Source organism: Gymnoscopelus microlampas (genome assembly GCF_963454915.1).
Source record: "Gymnoscopelus microlampas genome assembly, chromosome: 2".
NCBI classification, from domain to species: Eukaryota; Metazoa; Chordata; class Actinopteri; order Myctophiformes; family Myctophidae; genus Gymnoscopelus; species Gymnoscopelus microlampas.
This window is the reverse complement of record NC_139939.1, coordinates 58,807,854-58,828,755: the sequence shown is the minus strand read 5'-3', so window position 1 is coordinate 58,828,755 and position 20,902 is coordinate 58,807,854. Positions and strand designations below refer to the sequence as shown.

Here is a 20,902-nt window from a genome sequence, read left to right as displayed (position 1 = left end):
TATATATATATATATATATATATATATATATATATATATCCTCCTATAATTTGACAAACCTCCCCCGCGGGGGGGGCGGGGGGGAAGGACGCGCAACAGGACGCGCAATAACCCCACGTTTGCAACTACTTTCGTCTGCACACTCTAGTATATATAAACACAACAAAAAAATCACAACTTGTCATCAATTAAAAACAAAACGAACAAATAATTTCCATAAATATATATTTTTTAAAGTTTAAGAAGCAGTGAAAATTGCAGATCTAGAAGCTCACAACGCTGCGTGAAATGACGCGCTGTGAGCTTGTAGATCTGCTATTTTCACCGCCGTGTTTGAAACGATACATGACTTACGCCCGTCAGCATTTTCAAACGATTGCTATAGTGCCCCCATTTGGCAGCGCTTATTGGCATGACCTTCTACCCTACTGCAATGTTTTGAAAAAATATGACACCGCATTCATGTAGCATGGAGGCAGAAGAATAATTTTCGTAAAACTGCAATATTCGTTTATATTTCGTCTGGAATTTAGATATTGGTCCAAAGTTTGTCTGCACCTGGCTTGCTGATAACAAACGTTCACTTCATTGCTGGAATTACTTGTATCCACCAGCAGAGGGAGGCAAAGGACATACTGTATACGCTTGTATCTATATAGTCATCAATGTAACACTGTTATTATTGTATAATTAAAGACACAGGCTACAACATGGTTCCTCGTCAACAAGTACACAAGTGTATTTTATTCATTTTTATTTGTTTATGCAAGCAAGTTTTCGTTCCTATAGTTGGAAAAAAAGAAGCCACTGTCTGCCCAAAGCGGTTGGCACAGTTATGTACAAAAAACGGACTGAGTCAGAGAACAGCCTGCTACTACTGTAAGCAACCCCATGAAATACAAAAAGCCTAGAGAGCTGCAGAGACAGAAGAGAGAACAGAAAATAGAAAAGCCCAGCGTCCTCCTAGACCACCAGCCTCTCCCCTGGCCACCGTGCATGGATTCAACCCATGCAATTTCAAGGACCCCCAGTTTGACATGCCTTAGGCCCCGATCTACAACGTACAATTCTCTCAAGTGTTAATTTAACTCAGAGAGTGTACAAATGGTACCATTTGGTTCCATTTGAGAGTTACAGACCCGTGAAGGGTTCATTTGGACCCCTGGTGGTCCCCGGACCTGATGTTGAGAAACCAGGGGATTTAATATCACTGTGATTGGTTAAAGTTCATTCGCCCGAAAGCTGCGATGCTGCTACTAGATCAGATCAAACATCATTTATTAATAATTGATCCCTATTTTGGGTATACGCACATTTTGAACAATTTCAAAAAGTGAAAATAGTCGACCTAGCTTTTACATTTGCTATTTTCACTATTTCTGCATGACACCGTTGTGTGGCGAAGTGTGAAATAATGCTTAAGTGCTTAATCGATTATTGTATATATATTTTTTTTTTATGGTCGATAGAATGATCGCTAATCGATATACCTGAAGCTCTAGTTCAGATCAGATCAGATTGTTTGTCTCTGAAGTCACACTATCTGGTGAGCACCAAGGGGAGACACGTGGTATTTGGGACACCGGGTAAATACATGGCGATGCACAGATTCACCTTCACAAAAAAATGACAAAAGGCATTAAGACTCAAATGAAAAACAAAACGTCACGTCCAGCTATAGAGGACAGCGAGGACAAGGCCAGAGGCCTGGCCCAGAAGAGCTCACGCCTTTTTTTCTTGTTGTGAAACGTCCCGATGGAAATGGGGAGGAGTTTGAACTCATTTCGCCACCTGGTCTGACCTTCCTTTGGCCCTCAGGATCGAATACTTCTTCCCATTAAGACGGCAGTCCGTAAACTGAAGAACTTCAGCCTCGTCTGAGCTCAATTCAGCAGTGATATATACACTGCTTGATGATAAGAGGACGAATCCCCACTCTTTTTCTGTCCTGGCCGTCAGGCAGGGTAGAGCCTACACCTCATGCCTCTCAGGATGTAAAGCCTTGATTTATACTTGGCCGTGTGCTGAAAATAACAGATCTATAAGCTCGATGTGAGCTTATATATATTGTATTTTCACTGAGCGACGCGACGGCGTGTCAATCAAGCATAAGACTGCATTGGGCTCAGGACACTGGGTAGCCAGAACATTACATTATACGCAGGAGTTTCGCAAACCCGAGGCCAAACAATGAAAACAGACACAAACTAAAATGCCTCATGAGTTCTACAATCACAGATTCATGCGCGTAGTGCATACAAATCCATCATGTGCTATCTGGGAACTTATGGGCAAATTTTGGTTCATCAAACGGCTATAATATATTCCTCCGGTGTTAAAAATACAACAGTTAGCGAGAGGAATTGCGATACTGCACATTGAAAAGTGAAAGAAACAAACATTTGAAAGCAGGACAGTATAAAAGAAAACTAAAATAAAGCGTAATCAAAGAAAATTGCTCTTTTTTTGTTTAGTTGTATTCCGTAGAACTAATAATAATTGAATGCATAACCATGCCACATAGAACATCGAGATTCACTTTCATATGTTTTTTTTTGTTCTTTTTTTTTTTTTTTTACCTAGTACAAGATGATCATTATTAATATCAATACCATCGTTGTTATTTTTATTTTATTTTTTTCCTCTGGTAATAACCAATGCTGCAAGACTATACACAGGTCCCATGGTCGGGATTCCAATGCACTTACACATCAAGAATAAGAGAGAGAGAGAGAGAGAGAGAGAGAGAGAGAGAGAGAGAGAGAGAGAGAGAGAGAGAGAGAGAGAGAGAGAGAGAGAGAGCTCACCATGGGTCAATAATTGCACAAGAAACTAACTTTTTTTTCATCAAATCCGAGGTTAAAAACACTGACAAGACATAACCATTGTCAGGCAATGAAACGATAGAATACTATTACTGCAAAACTAGACCGTTAAAAATACAGACTGTAACGGGGCCAGGCAGCCGAGATGGACGTCCAACATGGGCCCCAGAGCTGCTTTCACGTCCTTATAGAAGTCATTAGTCATGTTTCCATCCAAGTTCAACCACTTTAACCCCTGCAGGCCTCCCCATTGACGAAGTATATAACATCACCAGAGAACCTGGGTTACGAAAGTAACCTTAGGGCTTAAGTGGTTAAAGTGAACATTGGGAAAACATAAAAATAAAAAAAAAGCGAAGTGGAATTATGTGCTTTTACAGTAGCTTCTAGTGAACAAATGAGTTGGCAGGCAAATGTTAGCATGATTTGTCACCAGCTAATGTGATCATTTCAGACCTGTTTCAATAGCAATGTATCACTTAGCTACTTAACTGGCCTCTTTTTGTGCTGTTGAAGTTGTTTGGTAAAGCTTTGGTAATGCAGTATATATCATACTTCACATGCAAATGCTTGAATGGAAACATGGCTATTGCTGGTGTTGGTTCTAATGCATGTGATGGTACATTTGGTGGCACCAAAAGTCAAAAGGATAAGAAATAACTGAATGAGGTCTGATCTCCTCAAGGCTGCCTCAACAAAGAAGAGAAAGCCCATTGACCACATTGTCCCTTAAAGTGTACGCAGAAATGTCAGTTAAAATCAGCTGCTGAGCCAAACAAATGAAGCAATGGGCAAAGATCCCTGATATACCACCAAGATAGCCAAGCCCAAGCCTCGCCACTACTATGAATGATACACAATGGGCGTGGCCACTCCATGTCAACATCAGATCTTGTGAACATACTAACCCTGTGATCACTGTTGCCAGATCTCATGAGAATGTGTTATTGACACAGACCTCGACACAGGTCTCGAACAAAGATAATTTCCTCCTGATCGGTCAGAAAAAAAGACTATTTTAATACCAGAATGCTCAGAACATAATGTGACTTGTAAAAGAAATCGTCCAATAAATACTTCAGTCACAATGGGTCATAATCTGTGCTGGTGGTCGCTTCTCCACTGGAATCTAGAGACTCACATGCTACTTCTGATCTCTTAAACCCATGTGACACATAGACACAGGAAACCAATCGAGTCTTGGTTTTCTACGAGATCTTTGGAAAAGCCGGGACACTGAACAGGAACCAGAGGTGCGTATGGTGTCACACGTGTTTCCTAAGCCAATCAAATTAAGTTTCTGGAAACTGAAACGGGACTACCTTCTGGAAACCCAGGACTAAAGTTAATGCACAGAACCTATGAAGTAGGAATCTACTTTCTCAGTCTACGGTTTGACTTTGTTGGACAGCCAGAAGGAGATCAGATTCCTGCTGCAAATATCTTTAGTTTTTCTAGTCAACCTTTGTTCCCCTTTGTCTATGTAGATCTATGTAGGTCACTGTGACAGGATTCCTAAAACCATGTCCGTGTGACAGAACGTGTTCCTCCTGACTCCGTACCCAATGGGAAACCATCATCTCGGCTGCCCCGCCCGAAGTGTTTCACATATACTGTATGTATAATATCTTTATACAGAATTATCTATGTACAGTGCTGTATACTCCCAACGTATTGTTTTTTTTTTGTCCATTTTAAATGATTATTTCATATTTAAAAAAGTCGAAGAGATGAAAAATGCGTGAATTGTTGGAGAAAATAAGAAACACATTATGGCTCATGGTAATGGCAGTGAAGGAGGTATTTGCATGTGATTGTGTGCTTGCACACGTGTGCTTTTGTGTGTACAGTATGTGTGTGTGTGTGTGTGTGTGTGTGTGTGTGTGTGTGTGTGTGTGTGTGTGTGTGTGTGTGTGTGTGTGTGTGTGTGTGTGTGTGTGTGTGTGTGTGTGTGTGTGTGTGTGTTTTCATACAACCACATCAAATCCCTATCTCATGATATGATCATCATAATCAATACCACCACCACCACCACCACCACCATCATCATCATCATCATCATCATCATCATCATTACTGCCATAGGAATGGTGGAGTCTGCACAATCAAACGTAAACACAAGACACACACGATGGTAAAGTAAGAATAGAGTCGTCTAGACTGAGCAACTAAACGGTGTTAAACGGGTCAAAGTTGTGCTGATGAAGAAGATAAGTGTCCTGGCGTCTTGTTCACAGTAGATTAGTTGTCCTGATACACGGTACTGTCTTATAAAAGATGCAGGTCTGCTCTAATGTCAACCTAGATGTTTTTGTCTATAATAAATATAGCTGCAAGTCATACTTGTGGGGGTTCAAGCACCAAAGGGAGACATTGTGATGTGTTTATTTTTTGTATTATTATTTTTTACCTGGATCCTTATTTGTTATATGATTTGGATGTTTGTGCGGACAGTGTCCTCGACAAAGGCCAGATTCGGTCAATGATCTTTTTGCAGCTGAGAGAGCCTCTAACATTTTAAATGACTACAGTGCCACCATTTATTAAGATCATAATTTGCTTTACAGTTATAAATAACCTCTTGCAGATGACACCTTCCAGGGTTTAGTACAGATCTTACAATGTGTTGGCAGGGGTACCAATGCACCATTGATGCTTGGCTCCCTACTGTCATGAGATGATTGAATGGGAGCAACTGGAACGCACTTATAGAAACTATACGGAACGCCATCTTACATTAAATCAGTTTCAAACTTGTAATTTTATGGAATGATAGTTCATCTTCAATACGACCCTGGACAGTAGATATGAAACATGTGTGATTAGTAGATCTACAAGCACCACAGTTCAGTCAAACTGAAAATCACGAGGGTCTCACCCGTTCACCCTCCCCAACTAGAAATACCTACTAAAACAAAAATAAAACAACAACCACCATCATCATTTAGAAAGCCATCATTAGTAGTAGTATAAGTATCGTAAGTGTAATACGTTGTATGAAAGTGAAAGTTTGGTCACATAAGCTCCTACACGTATTAAAATGGAAAAATAGAAATAATTGAATATTGAAGTGTAAAACGTCACAAACGGTGTGCATGTGTGTAGAAATATAGAAACATTGATTCATTACACAAAAATGTAAAAATATAATAATAATAATAATAATAATAATAATAAATACAAATCCCCCACCCCTGCAAATGCCCTGCATGCCAAAATGACACATACATTACAATAATAAACATTTGGCAAAAATGTGGTTTAAAATGTTGATAAAAAATAAAATGTAACACACACACACGGCATAGACAGCTAGGTGCAGCGTGGAGATGTTGTGCTGTTTCTGAAGATTAAAATACGTGCGTCAAAAGGGGTAAAACAAAAAAAAGGGGGGGGAGGGGAGCTGGTGAGAAATGTGAGGAGAGAGGAGACAAAAAATGTTGGAATTTTTCCGAACGTTTTCGGAAATCTTCAGACATTTTCTTAACTCAACAGCAAATATAGCATACCTACGAGCTGCGTTGATATGCTATTTTCGACATTTGTCGTACGGTGAAGAATATATTGAAGTTGTTAAAACACGTGCATCAAACCGGGGGGAAAAAACAGGGAAACTGCTGAGAGAGGTGAGGAGAGAGGAGACACAGCCACAACTAGGACACTATAGGGAAGGACAGGAGTGGAGTAGGCTGGGTGTTATAAGGAAGTATAATACTATAGGTCGATGCAATAGAAAGCTTGCGCTCTGCATGTTGTCCATATTCACGCGGTGGCCATTTCAACTCCTACGTCCAACACCCGGGGCTGACGTAGGAACCCAAACGGCCATTGTGTGGAATCATGGCCAGTAGACGGCGCACAACTTTCTTCACGGGAATGTATTTTATTCAAGACGACGACACAGCGTGACATGACCACAACCCTCACGATTCCAGAGATTCAACATCTATGTGTGTGTGTGTGTGTGTGTGTGTGTGTGTGTGTGTGTGTGTGTGTGTGTGTGTGTGTGTGTGTGTGTGTGTGTGTGTGAGTATGCGCGCGTGTGCGTGTGCGTGTGTATCTGTGTCACACAGGTAAATTCAGTGTCATCTATGTGTAGTTATTGATGTTTATCATAATTTATCCTCCTCAGTACGGCGGAGGAACTAGCTAACGTAAAATCAGCTGTTTCTCTCCAGGCAAGCGACACTGCCGCACGACGGGAGTATAAATTAGCGTCCGAAAAATACCGTCATCAGCTTTATGTCGTCTGCGTGTGTGCGCAGGGACGTGCACAGATAGACTCTAGGTGGTGCTCGAGCACCTGCCCTTTGCCCTCTTGACCAGAAGTGCCCTTTTGAAAAAAAGGAAAAAAAACGTGTTTTTTTTTCAGTTTACAGCAGGGGTCTTCAACAGGGGGTCTGGGACCCCTAGGGGGTCCTCAGAGTTACTACAGAGGGTCCGCCAAATCTTTATGTGATATGATTATTCTTTTTACCATAACCACTCGAAACCTAGCATCCCTTTTCTGAGGAGAACTTTAGCCAAAAATAGTCGATCTACAAGCCCACAACGCCTCGCGCTGCGAGGCGTTGTGGGCTTGTAGATCGGCTATTTTTGGCAAAGAGGTATAGGTGTAGAGGGAAAAAAGAGCAGACCAAGTAAACCAAAAAAAGTATAATTTACTTGAGCACCTGCCCCTCAAAATGTCTGTGCACGCCACTGTGTGTGCGTGTTTGTTTCTCCGCGATAATACATTTAACGCTTATACCGTACGTGGATGTGTGTACCAATTCACATTTGCTTTCCGCTACCTATATGAATATGTACACATACATTAGCTTAGTGAGTGTGTGTGTGTTTGTTTGTTTGTTTGTGTGTGTGCGTGTGTGTGTGCGTGCGTGTGTGCGCGTGTGCGAGCGCGTGTGTGTTTATGTGTAGGCGTTGAGGCGCTCTTTGGAGCGCGTGGAGTGGATGTCATGCAGCTCCTGCTCCTCCTTGGACTTAATGTCCTCGTACTTCTGCAGCCGGCTGGCGTCCTTCAGGTAGCCCCAGTTAGCGGCTAACGCCATCAGGAAATGCACCTGAGAGGAGAGGAGAGGAGAGGAGAGGAGAGGAGAGGAGAGGAGAGGAGTAGTGGCAAGTTAAAGCAGTGTTAGTACAATGTTAGAGAGGAAATTAAACCTTCAGTTGTTCTTGTGTTTATAACTGAATTAATTGGATTTTAATTGAACAGAATCGTTGCATTTAGTTTCCAATGTAGTTTATTAGACCACACACACAGCGTGCGCACGCACGTACGCAAGCACGCACACAATAGTACAGTTAGCATGGAGTTATCTTTGGTTCAAGAAGCTGTGGGAGGTGACATGACCATATTTGGCCATATTCTCCTAAGAGTGTGTCATAACGTACGTTATTTTCCACAAGCCTTTCCATGTGGCCCATAGGAGCCTATCTCCTGTTTCTGTACCGCGTGGGGCTTGATGTAAAAGTACACCCCCTACTGGACAAGACGCCAGTATGTCACAGGGACTTGCCCCCCCCCGCCGCCCCCATCCAACCCTTGATGCTGAGTGCCAAGCAGGGAGGCATCGGATCCCATGTTTATCATTTTATTGGTATGACCCGGCTGGGGGAATCGAACCACAACCTTCCCATCTCAGGGCGTCCCACTCTAACCAAAAGGCCACTGCTGGTTAGAATTGGCATATAATACAGAACAATAACCTTCATAACTTTGGTGAGATAGCCAATATATAAATAATATATATATATATATTAAAAAATGTAAATTCTAAATGAAAAAGAAAGACTGGAAGGTAAATATTGTCACATTGTATCAATGAACAAACGTCTCCATAGATGAAGCTGAGTCAATAAAGCTGACATGGGCGCGGTCCTGTTCTCTGTGACTGTTTTGAAGTATAGCCTGGAAACCAGACCAATCTGCCATTGCAACAAAAAAAAAGGCCCTCGGAAGATTTGGTCTGGCACCGCTCAGCTGTGATTGGATTTCACTTTCCCTCCGAAGTAGTGAGGGACCAATCAGGGCCCAGTATGCAAATATGGGGCGTGTTTATCACCAGAGGAATTTTTTGTATCCGCCCCTTGGGAATGCAGGTTCCACACAGAGATTCCAGACTAATATCTACACAGTGATAATAGTCTGGCCATGTGCCAGGCTATAGCTTTGAAGTGCATTGTTTGTTTTTATCTCCTGTCAGTCAGTCAGTGTAGAACGTTGTGAGTCAGAAGCGAGTACAGTAGCGGTTCTGACTCTGTGAGGATCGAAGCACACTGTTATATATTAGAACCATCAGAGACGTGGCCTGGGGGGGGGGGGACGGGGGGGGGCATGAAGCAAAGACAGGTGGGAGTTAGAAAGAGGGGAGGGAGGGGGGGAGATAAACACAATGTCAACAGGGTTTTTATACTGTATGTAGTATCAGCTATATTTACTAAATGCCATTCAGTGTTCCTTGTCTCATTCCAGGCCGCTGGAATCATCTAGACCAGGGGTCTTCAACAGGGCAGTAACTCTGAGGGGGTCCTCAGAGTTACTACACCCGGGGGGGTGTAGTAACTCACAACGGCTCACAACAAGTAGATCGGCTATTTTCGGCAAAGCGGTTTGGTGTACTAGGAGGGGGAAAAGAGCAGACCAAGTACCGAGCCAGAGGTCAAGTTTACTGAGTGTTGAGGGTGGTTTAAATGTCTGACATTAAACATTAATTTATACAACATTGATGCTGTCAAACAAGTCTATGAAGCTATCTTTGAGATCTATGAAAACTTTTAATCTGCAACACGATTTTATACAATATGTATACTGGTGGGGGGTCCCTGCTTCATCTCTCTCTCTCAGCTAGGGGGTCCTTGGGGCTGAAAAGAACGTTGAAGACCCCTGATTCTGGACTGTTTTTGTAGTGAGCTCATCTGCCCACTAGGTGTCAGGGCAGTGCCACCTGAGCAGTGCCTGCGCTGCAGTGTTGCTGGTGTATTATTGACCATGACGTAATGAAATAAAGAAAAAAACAACATTGCTTCATCTTCTCATCCATGCATCCACCTACTGTATGCATCTATGCATTCAGCATTCAAAAAATAGCAGATCTACAAGCTCATATCACGGCACTCTGTGCCGCGCTATGAGCTTGTAGATCTGCTATTTTTGAAAAACCCATGAACATTTATTTTGAAAATACATATATTTTTTTAAAGCTAACATTTGTGACTCAAATCTTTGCTTCGTTCATGGGGTCCCTGGAACAAAATATTTTGAGATAGGGATGAGCGGCCAAATACATATCATTTTGGGGGGGGTCCTTGACATGAAAACGTTTGAGAACCACTGATATTATAGCAACATTATGTTTTTGTTTTTTAAAACTGTTTGGATGTAGAAGACATTTTGTAGAATGGGCCTCAGGTCTTAATGAGTTAATGTTCATGATGTCTGTCACCTGTCAGCTATTACACTATGTTGATGTGAGTCATTAAAACTGCACTTTATTTCAGTTATTCGTATTTTTCAATCCAAAGCCTCTCCCCTCTGGACTGTGATCATTCAATCATTTATTTCTAATTTCACTTAGAACATTTCAGGGCTTTTACATTTAAATTAAGTATTAACGGTAGATTTCAATCCAATGCAATGTTAACATTAAACCATTGCCAATTGTTTTTCAATTTGAAAGAACAACGCAGTTAAAGTCAGAGTAGTAGCTGAATGCTTATGGGTGGGTGTGTCAAATCAACACTAGATTTATAGAGTGTATGTTCTTCTCTATCGACTTTGTCTGTCTGTCTGTCTGTCTGTTTGTCTGTCTGTATCTCTCTCTCTCTCTATCTCTTTCTCTCTCTCTCTCTCTCTCTCTCTCTCTCTCTCTCTCTCGCTCTCACTCTGTTTTCAGATGGTTCCTTATAGCATCACGTCATACCTGTGAAACCACACACACACACACACACACACACACACACACACACACACACACACACACACACACACACACACACACACACACACACACACACACACACACACACACACACACACGTGTCTCTCCTTTCAGTTTCCATGGAAACATTGGTGGTGAAACCAAAATGATAGGTGTCTCATCAGAATATTGCAAATAGACGATCTAAAAGACACGTTGTGAACTCACACGTTGTGAGCTTATAGATCCGGTATTTTCACTATCATTATCATACCGACAGCAACGATTTAATATTGATCTAGCCTCTGATCCTTTATTCATAATGTTTCCCTCAGCCAGAGGAGTCATCATTTTAGGGCCTACCTATAAACTCTCAGGTTAGCTCATCTAAAAACAAAGTGTACTCTAAATGTTATGAATGTGTTTTATCCTAACTCGTAGCGACTAGCGAGACCAGACTAATCCATTTGGCATTCATGTGGTGGAACAGTAACATAGCGGATATGTACGTTACTATAGTTACTAGTTGGGGAGTAGGCGTGGCCTAGATATGATCACACTGGTCTGAAAACGTGACGTGAGGTTCTCACCATGGCTCTGTGAGTGAAAACAACAGACGGGTTCTCACCATGGCTCTGTGAGTGAAAACAACAGACGGGTTCTCACCATGGCTCTGTGAGTGAAAACAACAGACAGGTTCTCACCATGGCTCTGTGAGTGAAAACAACAGACGGGTTCTCACCATGGCTCTGTGAGTGAAAGCAACAGACAGGTTCTCACCATGGCTCGGTGAGTGAAAACAACAGACAGGTTCTCACCATGGCGATGACAGCAGCTGCTGCTCCGGCCAGCGCACACACAAACAGATGGAAGGTCAGGTCCAGCTGCAACACAACACACAACACAACATCATCAGCAACAATACAGAAGTCTGACGTAATTTACACATCGTACCTGGGTCACAGTCCGCCAACCCCTACCCCCCCCCCCCCCCCCCCCACATTCTAAATTCCCATAGACGTGTTGGACGTGTTAGATATGTGTTCCAAAAATAAACAAAGAAGCCCGGCGGCTGGACTCATACGGGTATGAAGTGTCAACTGACAGCGTTAATTACATTTTCAGCAGACACAGACTGTATCAAATATGACTGACTGACTATGGTAAACGATACAGAGCCTCCTCCCTGTGCCTGCCAGGATTTCATTTTGGACCACAATTCTTATGAGACGATTCTACGATGACCCAATGTAATTTTCCATAGAGAGAAAACGTCCGTGACCCAGGGGACCCAGCTTGTATATTTCTGCCCTTTTTAAAACATTTTCTTTTCAAGTATAAAACTTTGTGTGTTTCAGTTATTTGTCATGTCTGCCCTGTGCAATGTTTGATTACGAAGCCTAAAAGGCAAACAGAAATTACATTTGTATTTATATGCTAATGTTTCAATGTTCAATGCCAAAAGCACAATGAAATCGTTAAAGGTTTCATGACATTCAGTTTTACCAAAATTTGTATTCGTGACAGCCCTAATTTACTTAGTTACTTTTAAATGTCCCTGTTCCTTCTGTTGCCACAAAGTGAGGAAAAGGAAAATCCATCGGACGCATTGTCAGAGTTTCCTGATGAATGAATGAGCTCGTCTTTGTCAACGGAGAGTTGCACGGCCACGGATGTTACCAAAAAAAAAACGGTGTCCGATGCCTTTGCCCACTGCCAGTAGCCTGTGTGTCATGATTGCATAATAGGTCACCACTTTTGGTGTGGCAGTGTCACACGGCTGACGGTATTACTGCGTTAGCTTTGTATTACATGAATTTGTCCTGCCTGTCACTGTGCGACATGGCATGAGATTGAGAGAAGACAGAGAGGTTATCCTTTGGTAAGGTCGTGGAAGTATTCACATAATGTTTGGATTTGAAGTAAGAAGAACTTCAATGCAAATTAGCCGTTTGCCTTGGACAGCTCCAAAACACTGAGGCTGCACTCATAATTTTATGTTTACCAAACATACTCGTAATGACCTGTAAAGAGGTTATTGCGTAGGCATTCCTCGCAAAGGGTTTTTGATCGTTGATCGGTAACGCAGAAGTAATCTAACAAGTTATTTTTCTCAGAAGGTAATCCTGTAACGTCACGGAACACATTTCAACGCCAGAAATCCTGTAACGTAAAGAGTTACTGTTAAAAGTAACGTTAACCAACAACACGTACTGCTTAGCACACATGGATAATGGTGGCTGGCCCCCGCCCCACAGATCACACACACACACACACACACACACACACACACACACACACACACACACACACACACACACACACACACACACACACACACACACACACACACACACACACACACACACACACACACACACACACAGACTCACCTCGTTAGATTCACACATCTTGAAGAACTTCTCAGATCCTGTGCACACCTTCTTCTCCTCAGAAATGGCCACCATGCCTGATGAATGACAAAACACCTTTTTTATAATGTGTAGTTCTGTCATAGATCATACCCCAACAAGTCAAATAGTCACACACACATTTTCCTATGTTAACAGCTGATAGCAGGCACTGGGTTAGTTGAGCATCGATCTCTTTTTCTAACATGTACAAATTAAATGCAATTAGTGCTACAGTTTTTTGCAGCAATTGAAACATAATAAGTAGTCCATGGTTTGGAATGCAATGGAAACAAGCTGTAAGCTTTATTGTGTTATCCTTTCGATTAAGGTGGGTCAGATGTATGTTACCTAGCTGTGACATTATGCTTTATTTCATGATCAATAATGATGTGAAACCCAGGCCACTGTGGTGGTTTTAGAGTGTTTTATCTCTATGCCACCTGTCTGCCTCTACTGTATGTATACGTACTGTACTGTTTCTCTCTCCATATCTCGCCCTCTCAAAGCAAAAGATGTTTCGTCGGCTACCTTTTTTCACTGACAAAAGCAAAATAAAAACAAAATAAAAACTAAGCTATGATGACTAAGATTGAGACTAAAAATATTGACAATTTGGTCAACAAATAAAAACAAAGATTTTAGGGATGGACTAGTGGAGAAGAGATCCAGTAGAACTAAAAGACAAGTCATTTTATGCTTGGTTGGGTTCTGAAAATAGCAGATCTACAACCTACAAGCTTGTAGATCTGCTATTTTCAGCATGCAACCAGGTGTAAAATCAGCCATTACGACACCATCAAGGCACCGCCACAATACTTGTAGGCGACTAAATCAACTGTAGATTTAGTCGACTATAATCTTATGATATTTAGTCGACTAACTAGACTAAAACTAAAACATTACAGATGACTAAAATATGACTAAAGCTAAATGGAATTTTATTCAAAAGATGACTAAAACTACATCTGTCAAAATCAACACTGATCAAAAGGTTATTCAGATGAATTGGTGAGATAAACATGGACTATAGCTCAGTGTCTCACCAAACTGATGGAGGTCCACAGAGAAGAGATAAACATGGACTATAGCTCAGTGTGTCACCAAACTGACGGAGGTCCACACAGAAGAGATAAACATGGACTATATAGCTTAATGTCTCACCAAACTGACGGAGGTCCACACAGAAGAGATAAACATGGACTATATAGCTTAATGTCTCACCAAACTGACGGAGGTCCACACAGAAGTTGGCTCCCTCCACCAGGCTGGTGTTCTGGCACATGGACCACACGTTGAAGTACATGAACACTGGAACACTGCTGAACGCTGTCACTCCCAACCACACCAAGAAGAACAGATAGGCCAGGAACATCAGCTAGAGAGAAAGATAGAAAGAAATGTACTTTGTTGTACTTTTGAACAATAGGGATAGTTCGCCCCCAAAATCACTTTTTCTTCTATGGATTTCTATGAATTTTACTTAAGTAGGAGACTTGAATTCATGGCTATTTCTCATCTCTCATTCCTAAACCAATATTTGATGGACGTCAGTGGTTCCAGTAGGAAACACAAAGAGTCTCCTTTGTGTCTCCTACCGGAACCGCTGCCTACCAGTAAGCTGGTCATCACATTGTCTTAGGAATGCGACAAAAACAAAAAAATATCCAATAATTCAAGTCTCCATGGGGTGAATAATCCATAGGAAAAAAAAAATTGGGGTGAACTATCCCTTAAAGTATTTTACAAGCATAAATATACTTTTGAATATTTTAGTATTATAAAAAGCAAGTACTCAAGTACTTTTAACTCAAGTGCAAATATAATTTAGCAACTTTCACTTGCAGTTGAGTAATATTTGACTATCTATACTTGAGTAGTCCTTGAGTATCTTTGTCCACCACTGAATGGTATTACACCAGGGGTCTTCAATGGTCCCGGACCCCTACCCCAAGTTGACAAAATATTGAGGGTTTAAAGGGTTAACAATCTGAAAATACACATTAGAATGAACCCAATAAACTATACAAGGTTTAATATGCAACATAATGTTACACAATATGTAGTTATACATTAGAAGCAATGGTTCCCATAATAACCCAGTCTCCACAGTGTCAACGTATCGGCGTAATGTGAAGCATTCTTACGAAGGCGGTGAGACAACGTCCACAGGCGGTGATCTTGAACTCTCCGTACAGATCTCTGATGGCTCCGGTGGTGAAGAACCCTTCCACCAGCAGGAGAACGCCGAACACAAAGAACCCGGCCGCCAGTCCATAGATGATGTACTTCAGAATGTCAATACTGTGAAGAGAACACACACACACACACACACACAAAACAGTATTTTCAGTGTTTACACTAGATGGCACTCTTCGCCAACCTATGAGAGATCCTATGACTTCCAGAGAACACCCGGAAACAATGTGATCACAACAAACTTAGCCCCGTCCGATCTAATGTTAAAATTTCTCTGCTTTCTTGTTTTTTTCTGTGTTTTTTGTCGAGAACAAGCTATATTCAACAGCCATTAACTACAGGGCGGAAGGTCACGGTGACAAGCTTTTTTCCTCAATGGAAGCAGAGACACTCCTCTGTCTTTTGCGACACTCTGTGTGTCGATCGTCCTGGAGCGAAATATTCTGTGGCTCTTGAAAGGTCAGTAAAAATGCTCAAAACAACTCTGGCAGTGAATGATTCTCACATAAAGTAACATAAGACACATGTCAGCAGATCAGCGTTGGCCAGGAGAAGTAAAGGATGGAGGCTCTACATCCTCCCGGTGGGGGCTCCTCACTGGCAGATGAGTCAGATACAACAGCAGTGACAACACACAAATGTGTGCGGAGGAATGAAGTGGTATAAGAGTGGGGAGAAAAAGGGGTAAAAAGCAACAGAAAAAAAGAGGGAAGGAATACAGAACAGGTCAAATAACAATCAACTCCAACAAGTCCAATAATAATTTTAAAAAACACATAGCGACCGATGTATAGATGACTCTGCAGAAAATACTTATCCATCATACTGTATGAGGATTCTGATACGGAGATATGCAATAATTATTCTCTTCTTCAAATGGAATGAGCTGCACCCCAAAACACATGAATTCAAGTATTATTGAGTATTACTTTAAATATTGCTTTTCACTATTTTAGATAAGTATAGGCTTACACGTCTCAGCAAAGAGGTGACAGTTGATGTTCTTTGATACTGACAGTTTAGAAATGTGAGAGGCAGCCAGTGTCATGTGAGACGCCCATTCACATCCTCAGAGATAATTGAACAGTTTGTTTAGATTTAAATTAACATTCAGAACTAGTGTGTACGTTACCCGGCTCTGGAGTCATCTGCCTGCTACACCCCACACATTGAGGAAATCGATATACAGTACATATACGTAGATCAAAGCAGATAGTAAATAAATGAATCTGTTTTGTCTGCACAATGCTTGTAGTCATACAGGTTTATTGTCTATGGAGAAAGCAGTAAAAAGGCGTTGTAAACAGGCTTATCATGGTTTTGTGCTGTAGACTCATTGTTTACCTTGGATCTTACTCTCTTTCGGGCATTATTCTCTCTACACTACACTGTTCTCTCTACACTACACTGTTCTTTCTACACTACACACCGTTGGTAGATGAGAGGCAGTTCCACCTTCGTCACAGAAGCGGGGCGTGGTTGTTATAGCACAAGCGGTATAGGCTTTGGTATGTCGCCCATAAACGTGTTCTTGGTTGGTTTATTTTTTTCTGTCTACACCAAATCCTTTCACCGAAAGATATTTGCCGATCTACAAGTTCACAACGAGTCTCACTGTGACGCATTGTGAGCTTATTATAGCAGATTGGCCACGTTCCACACATATTGACGCCATAGGGTTCATGTGGTTACATTGATTGTTTTATTTCTGTTTCAATTCCATTTTCTATTTCAATCAATTTATTCACCATATTGCTGTTAGTTTTTGTCGCTCACTGATTCCTTGTGATTGTGCAGCATATTTGCACTGTACCTCCTCCTGTGTGTGTGTGTGTGTGTGTGTGTGTGTGTGTGTGTGTGTGTGTGTGTGTGTGTGTGTGTGTGTGTGTGTGTGTGTGTGTGTGTGTGTGTGTGTTCTTTCTGACTTCCTGTTTTTGTCTTCCTACTGAACGCCCGTCTGTCTTGTTCTAATCTGGTTCTCTCCGGGATGGGGAGGGGGGGGGGGGGGGGGGGGGGAGGGGTGAGCAGGTGCATTCTGGGACCACCTGGAGACATTTCAGGAGGCTTCAAATCCTCACCGTGGCCCCACACCAAAATATCACACACACACACACACAAACAAACACACGCACACGCACACGCACACACACACACACACACACACACACACACACACACACACACACACACACACACACACAATCAGCTGTGATGCATAGGGATTGGCAGCTCTAACAGGCATTCTTTGCCCACATTTTTTTGGGAAAGAATTTATAGACGCTCACCGGTTTGATCCCAAAATGTGTTTCATCAAATGGACTGATGAGGATACTGTGCTGTTGTGTTTATACTGCATTATCACCATTTCATTACAGTAATGACATATATTGGAGGTATAGCATTATTTACTCTTATAACTGTTCATTTATGTTAACAGTTAATTTCCAGCCAACTCCCACCACCTCTTAAAACTGTAATGAACAGATCACGGCTGTCGGGCAGAAACCTTGTATCTCCATATTTCAACTTTTGATGCTTATAGTTTCCGTTTGTTTTAAATGAATATGCCCCGATTCATCATACTATACAGTGTCTCACAAAAGTAGCAAAAATATCAGATCTACAAGCTCACAGTGTGGCGTGAGTTTGTTTTCGGCGTTTGTATGTAAAAGTGGCGTCTTTCTGTTTTATAAACATTGAACCAATGAAAAGTTTGAATAAGAGCTTGCGACTCAATAATAACTACATTGGATCTCTTCTTCTTTTTTTCACTTCCTTAAATGGGGGGGGGGGGGGGGGGTGCTACAAGGCTGCAATCCTGAAGCAGTGTATCTTAACGCAATGGAATGCCAAACAAGCGATTCAAACAACCGTTTAGATCAGTGGTTTTCAACCTTTTTCATGCCAAGGACCCCTAAATTGATATATATTTGGCTGCGGACCCCCATTTGAAAATGCTTTGTGCCAGGGACCCCCAGAAGCAAAGATATCAGTTAATTTTCCGCTTAAAAAAAAAATAAATATTCAAAGACATATGCAGACTTTTTCAAGGTTTTTCAAAAATAGCAGATCTACAAGCTCATAGCTTGTATATCTGCTCTTTTTGAATAGCCAAATTTAAGTGGTTTAAAATGATTGTGACGCTATTTTAACTAATTTGGCTGGGGACCCCCTGGTACTCCCTCAAGGACCACTGGTGGTCCCCGGACCACTGGTTGAGAACCACTGGTTTAGATCGCTTATTAGTTATTATTAAGTCAACCTATGCCTTGTTTTCTCATTGCAGGAAGTTGGCAGCAGTGCCGACATCCACGGTTGGGTGTTGAATGAGAAAACTTGGCACAGGCTGACTAAATAATTAAGCGATCTGCTTGCTTTCTGAACTACTTTTACTTTTTGGATAGGATGTGGGGGAAAAAGGTAATAATGTGGACCTTTCGCCGGTCCCGAACTCTCCCAGAGCTCAACACAGCGGAACCCCATCTCGAAGCTATAATAGCGGAGAGTGAGGTTCCGGGGCTATTCTTTACAGTGTGTTGCTGAAACAGAGACATTAAAGGTGTAGGGTAAGTGATTTTCTTTGGTTAAAATAAGTGTTAGATAGCTCTATATTCTGATAGTACTCGTTGCTATAGAGTGTTTTTTTTTTTCAGTAACAGGAGTCTCCATGTCAATCCAGATCTTTATTAAACAGAAAAAGCATGTTCAGGTCAGGATACCAATTTTATCCAATCAGGATAGAGAACTCAGACAGGAAGCAGAGTAAAACAAGTGGAATTGGAAGTGATGGCACAAAGGAATGAGCAGAACAAAATTGGAACTGGAACACTATAAAAATGAAGCTGGCTGAAATGTTGCCACCTACATGAAAATGTATTTTCTGTTTATTAAAGAGCTGGAGAGACTGGGAGACTCCTATTACTGAATAAACACTCTATAGCAATGATTACTAACCAAACAATATCACTTACCCTACACCTTTAACATTGAGGCAAACAGAAGCCAGTGACTCACATGGTGAAGACGTCCAGGGTTGCCTCCGGGGCCTGCATCAGCTCAAAGTAGTTCTGCAGGATGGTCACGGTGCCTGTCAACCCTTCATGGCCACACCCACAGAACAAGGCCACGCCCATGTAGAGCAGCACGGTGGCGATGAGAGACGCCCACGGCAGGCTGCCCACGCAGCGCTCGCAGCACTCCTTACAACCTATGGGATATATAGAGACACACTGTATGTTATACACAACACTCCTTACAACCTATGGGATATATAGAAACACACTGTATGTTATACACAACACTCCTTACAACCTATGGGATATATAGAAACACACTGTATGTTATACACAGCACTCCTTACAACCTATGGGATATATAGAGACACACTGTATGTTACACACACACTCCTTACAACCTATGGGATATATAGAAACACACTGTATGTTACACACACACACACACACACACACACACACACACACACACACACACACACACACACACACACACACACACACACACACACACACACACACACACACACACACACACACACACACACACACACTCCTTACAACCTATGGGATATATAGAAACACACTGTATGTTACACACACACACTCCTTACAACCTATGGGATATATAGAAACACACTGCATGTTAAACACATAGCTCACAACACTCCTTACAACCTATAGGATATATTGGATACAGTTTATCATTCTGCTCTGCGATTTGTATCTGGTGAACATTATAGGACTTATCACTGCATCCTGTATGATAGAGTGATTTGTATCTGAACATTATAGACTCATCACTGCATCCTGCCTTCCTTGTCACGGTCCACTCCTCAGCCCTTGGACATTGTCTGTGTTTATTACTTTTGGACTTTTACTTTGTATTCCTGTTCTGTTTTGGTCTTTTAGTTCTGTGTAGTCTGTTACCCTGGTGTTTTATTGTGTAGTATTGTTCCTTGTGTTTCCTGTCTGCTTAGTTATCCAAGTTATTCTAGTCTTTGAGTATTTTGAGGTTCTTTGTTCCAAGTGTTCCTTGTGTGGGTTTTTGTTAAATAAACCCCCTTGAATATTCACTGCTCGGCCTCTCTCTGTCGTTCTGCACCTAGCCTCGGAAACCCATGCCTTTTTTTTTGTTTCAAAAGAAAAAAAGCCTGGGAGAACCTTGCAGGAACGCTGGTCTTAGGACCTTGTTATCTCCTAACCAATCAGAGTGCTCCAAGGCTCCGCCCTTCAAGACCATCGATTGGGCTCGTTCTTTCAGTCTATTCTGCACCTGAGTCCTACACCTCCAGAACCACACCGTGACATTCCTTGGCCGACAGGCCAAACAAACACTGGTACCTGTTTATTTTTTAAGGCAATTGATGGGACTTTACCACATTATATTAAATCTTTGCTGGATTGGAATCCTGTAACACATAGGACACGTTCCAGTGATTGGCTCACGCTAAAAGGTCCCCAAAGTAAAGACTGAACTGGGGAAAATAGCCTTTTGTTTTAGTGCCCCAACCACCTGGAATGACCTACAGCTT

General features: G+C 41.8%; 1 protein-coding gene across 1 annotated transcript in view; it reads right to left on the bottom strand.

The window, feature by feature from the left end:
* Window positions 1–7,540: 7,540 nt before the first annotated feature.
* LOC311061312 (neuronal membrane glycoprotein M6-a-like) overlaps window positions 7,541–20,902 on the bottom strand; it is a gene marked incomplete at its 5' end in the record, with an annotated part of 36,431 nt that continues 23,069 nt past the window's right edge. The window contains 6 exons of the mRNA XM_084079904.1: window positions 7,541–7,888; window positions 11,563–11,628; window positions 13,138–13,214; window positions 14,380–14,533; window positions 15,303–15,459; window positions 19,369–19,561. Of these exons, the coding sequence (XP_083936030.1) occupies window positions 7,736–7,888; window positions 11,563–11,628; window positions 13,138–13,214; window positions 14,380–14,533; window positions 15,303–15,459; window positions 19,369–19,561 (800 nt within the window). The 3' untranslated portion in view covers window positions 7,541–7,735. The remainder of the gene's footprint in view (window positions 7,889–11,562; window positions 11,629–13,137; window positions 13,215–14,379; window positions 14,534–15,302; window positions 15,460–19,368; window positions 19,562–20,902) is intronic.